General features: G+C 36.9%; 1 protein-coding gene across 1 annotated transcript; it reads left to right on the top strand.

Moving 5' to 3' along the window:
• LOC137614915 (uncharacterized) lies at window positions 1-1,970 on the top strand. Its single transcript, XM_068344568.1, has 3 exons — window positions 1-112; window positions 728-1,194; window positions 1,407-1,970. Exons 1-3 carry the CDS (start codon window positions 1-3, stop codon window positions 1,968-1,970), a joined length of 1,143 nt encoding a protein of 380 aa, XP_068200669.1.
• The last annotated feature ends 826 nt before the right edge of the window (window positions 1,971-2,796 follow it).

Here is a 2,796-nt window from a genome sequence, read left to right as displayed (position 1 = left end):
ATGTCACTGAATGAAGTAAATTGGGAGTATAAAGAACCTTTAACCAAACGAAAGGTAGTAGTAGCTCGGATGTTTGATCCTCTAGGATTATTGTCACCAATACAGTTGAGAGGTAAATTTTTTCTTTAATGATTGTGGAGTAACTACTGGTTGGATGACCCTTTACCAAAATCATTATGTTCAAGGTTTGATGAAATTTGCAAGTGTTTTAGAAATGTAGAAAGTTTAAAGTTTCCTAGGTTTGTTGTACAACCTGAATGTTCCCACTTGCATGTATTTTGTGACGCCTCTAACAAGGCATATGGAGCTGCTGCCTATGTGATTGATCTCAAGAGAAGTGTAAGTAATTTACTGATCAATAACTGTAAAGTGGCACCAAACTCTAAACAGACTATTCCGCGTTTGGAATTGACAGCCTTGTCCTTGGGTGCGAAACTTGCTGGAAGATTAATGCAGAATGATGATTTAAGACTGAGTTCTTGCGCTCTCTGGAGTGACTCCATGGTTTCTGTTTGTTGGGTGAAGAATAATAATAGTAAAATTCCCTATGCACGAAACAGAGTCACTGAAATTAATGAATTCAAGTTTCCTCTACGTTATACCCCCCTCTAAGGATAATCCAGCTGATATTCTATTCATAGATAGTAATAGTAAAGATTTAGCGCAAATTCCTTATGGTGGAATGGCCCTAAATGACTTTTAACTGGTGATTATCCTCAATCTTTAGCTACAGAAACTGTGCATGTTAATGAAATTCTTTCAGAACCAAAGTTTGTTCACCTTCCAACCCCATTAATTGACATCCCACGTTACAGTAATTTAAGTAAACTTAAACGTATCATGAGGTTAATATTGCTTTTTCTTAATAAGTGCAATAAAGGTTCTAAGTTTGTTGTTAACGAAATGAAAGCACTTGTCCTCCTTGAACAGAAGCAACATTTTTCCACTACCAGAATGTACTTCTGTGATAAGAATTCACATGGAGTATCCATGGATATTAAGAATTTGTGTAATCAGTTAAACTTATCTGTTGATGAGGAAAATCTCATTAGGTCTCAGGGTCGCACGAAAAACGCTTCCATGTCTTATGATACTCAGTGCCCAATGTTATTGCCTTCCAGAAGTTATTTAACAGTGTTGATAGTTGAACATTTGCATAGACATCATCACCATTGTGGTGTCAATTCTGTACTGGTATTGTTGAGAGAAACCCTTTGGGGTACCTAAAGCACGACAAGTTATCAAATCCATTCTATCCAAGTGTGTTTTGTGTCAGAAGTTAACCAAGAAACGGTTGTGTTTGCCTCCTCCTCCCACCATTACCCACAGAACGAGTGAGATATGATAGACCGTTCCAATCAATAGGAGTTAATTATACTGGTGCTATTAATATTTTTGATCATGAGACTGGTTTGGAGGAGAAGGTCTTTGTGTGTCTATTTACATGTACTACGAGCAGGGCGGTTCATTTTGAATTGACTCATTCCATGACTGCTACCAATTTCCTACTGGCTATTCAACGCTTTGTAGCGTATCATTCTCTGCCTAGTCTGATTATATCAGACAATGGTAGAAATTTTGTTGGATTTAATAATTTCCTGAAGGAAATTATGGAGGAACCAGAGGTAAAGTCATACCTTGAAGGAAATGGTGTTAATTGGAAGTTCATTATACCGCGAGCCCCCTGGACTGGAGGCTTTTATGAATGCCTTACTGGTGTTCTAAAGGGATGTTTGTCCAAGGCCTTGTATCACAAACGTGTATCCTTTGAAGAGTTGAGAACTCTACTTGTTGAGTTTCAAGCTGTGATAAATTCTCGACCACTGACTTATCTCTCCTCTGATAGAGATTGTGAGGCTTTGACTCCCTCCATGTTACTTTATGGGCGAAATGTTTGTATTTCTCCTCCTCTTAACAATTCAGTAACTGATGACTCAGATTTCATGGGTTCAAGTGATCTTAGAGAATAATATTTTAGATTATCATCAGAGCAAGAAAATTTGAGAACTCTTGGAAAAGAGACTAGTGTCCTTGAGAGAGAGACATAATAATTCTAGTGATAATCTCTCTGCAAATGTGAAAGTTGGGGACATGCTGATGGTAGACTTAGAAGATCATCTGGGTAAAGGCTATAGATCCCTCCTCTCATTGGGTAAGGTTACCCAGCTGTTTCCGTCGTCTGATGGTGTGATTAGGTCTGTAGAAGTGAGAGTGAATAATAAACTATACAGTGTTGTAACTCAGGAGCCAGATAGTGTGTATCTGAATGGTACTAGACCTCGGCGTGCAGCAGCAATCCGCTGTGATCAAGAAAGAATAGATTTATTTTCTATGGATGTACTCTAAATGTATATTTGATTTAAATTTTTGGGTGTAGCTGTAACTACTTCTAATTATGATTCTTCTTGAGGGAGAATGTCAAAAATTGCCATTTATTCCCCTGGAATAAAATTTCCTAGTTTTCATAAGTACTTGTTTTGGGAGTGTTTCCCAGTTTCTATGAAAGTACGTTTATATATGATTATTTTGCTCCACAGAAGTAGTTTTATTACATTAATTAGGTTTATGAGTTGGTATAAATTAGTACATTGATATTCAAAGTAATAAACCACTTTTTTTGCAAATTTTATCCATCTATATAAAATTAGATGTTGTATCATTACAGTGTTGTCAAACTTCTTCCTGTGGAGACTATATATATTATTTCCTTATTGTAATGGCACATGCCAGTAATTTAAGCTTGCCTCCTGGACGAAACCCCATTTTTTGTGTATTGGGTTACGATTAGAGCACTTG

The sequence above is a fragment of the Palaemon carinicauda genome, chromosome 21, assembly GCF_036898095.1.
Source record: "Palaemon carinicauda isolate YSFRI2023 chromosome 21, ASM3689809v2, whole genome shotgun sequence".
Taxonomy (NCBI): Eukaryota; Metazoa; Arthropoda; class Malacostraca; order Decapoda; family Palaemonidae; genus Palaemon; species Palaemon carinicauda.
The sequence above is the reverse complement of the archived record's forward strand: the minus strand, read 5'-3'. Positions and strand labels throughout refer to the sequence as shown.

Bases quoted from the DNA above. Each gene is read 5' to 3' on its own strand.
- LOC137614915 (XM_068344568.1), top strand. From the start codon at position 1: ATGTCACTGAATGAAGTAAATTGGGAGTATAAAGAACCTTTAACCAAA. The intron at 113-727 runs GTAAATTTTTTC...CTCAATCTTTAG, and splicing joins GTCACCAATACAGTTGAGAG to CTACAGAAACTGTGCATGTT. The intron at 1,195-1,406 runs GTATTGTTGAGA...TTTGATCATGAG, and splicing joins GTGGTGTCAATTCTGTACTG to ACTGGTTTGGAGGAGAAGGT.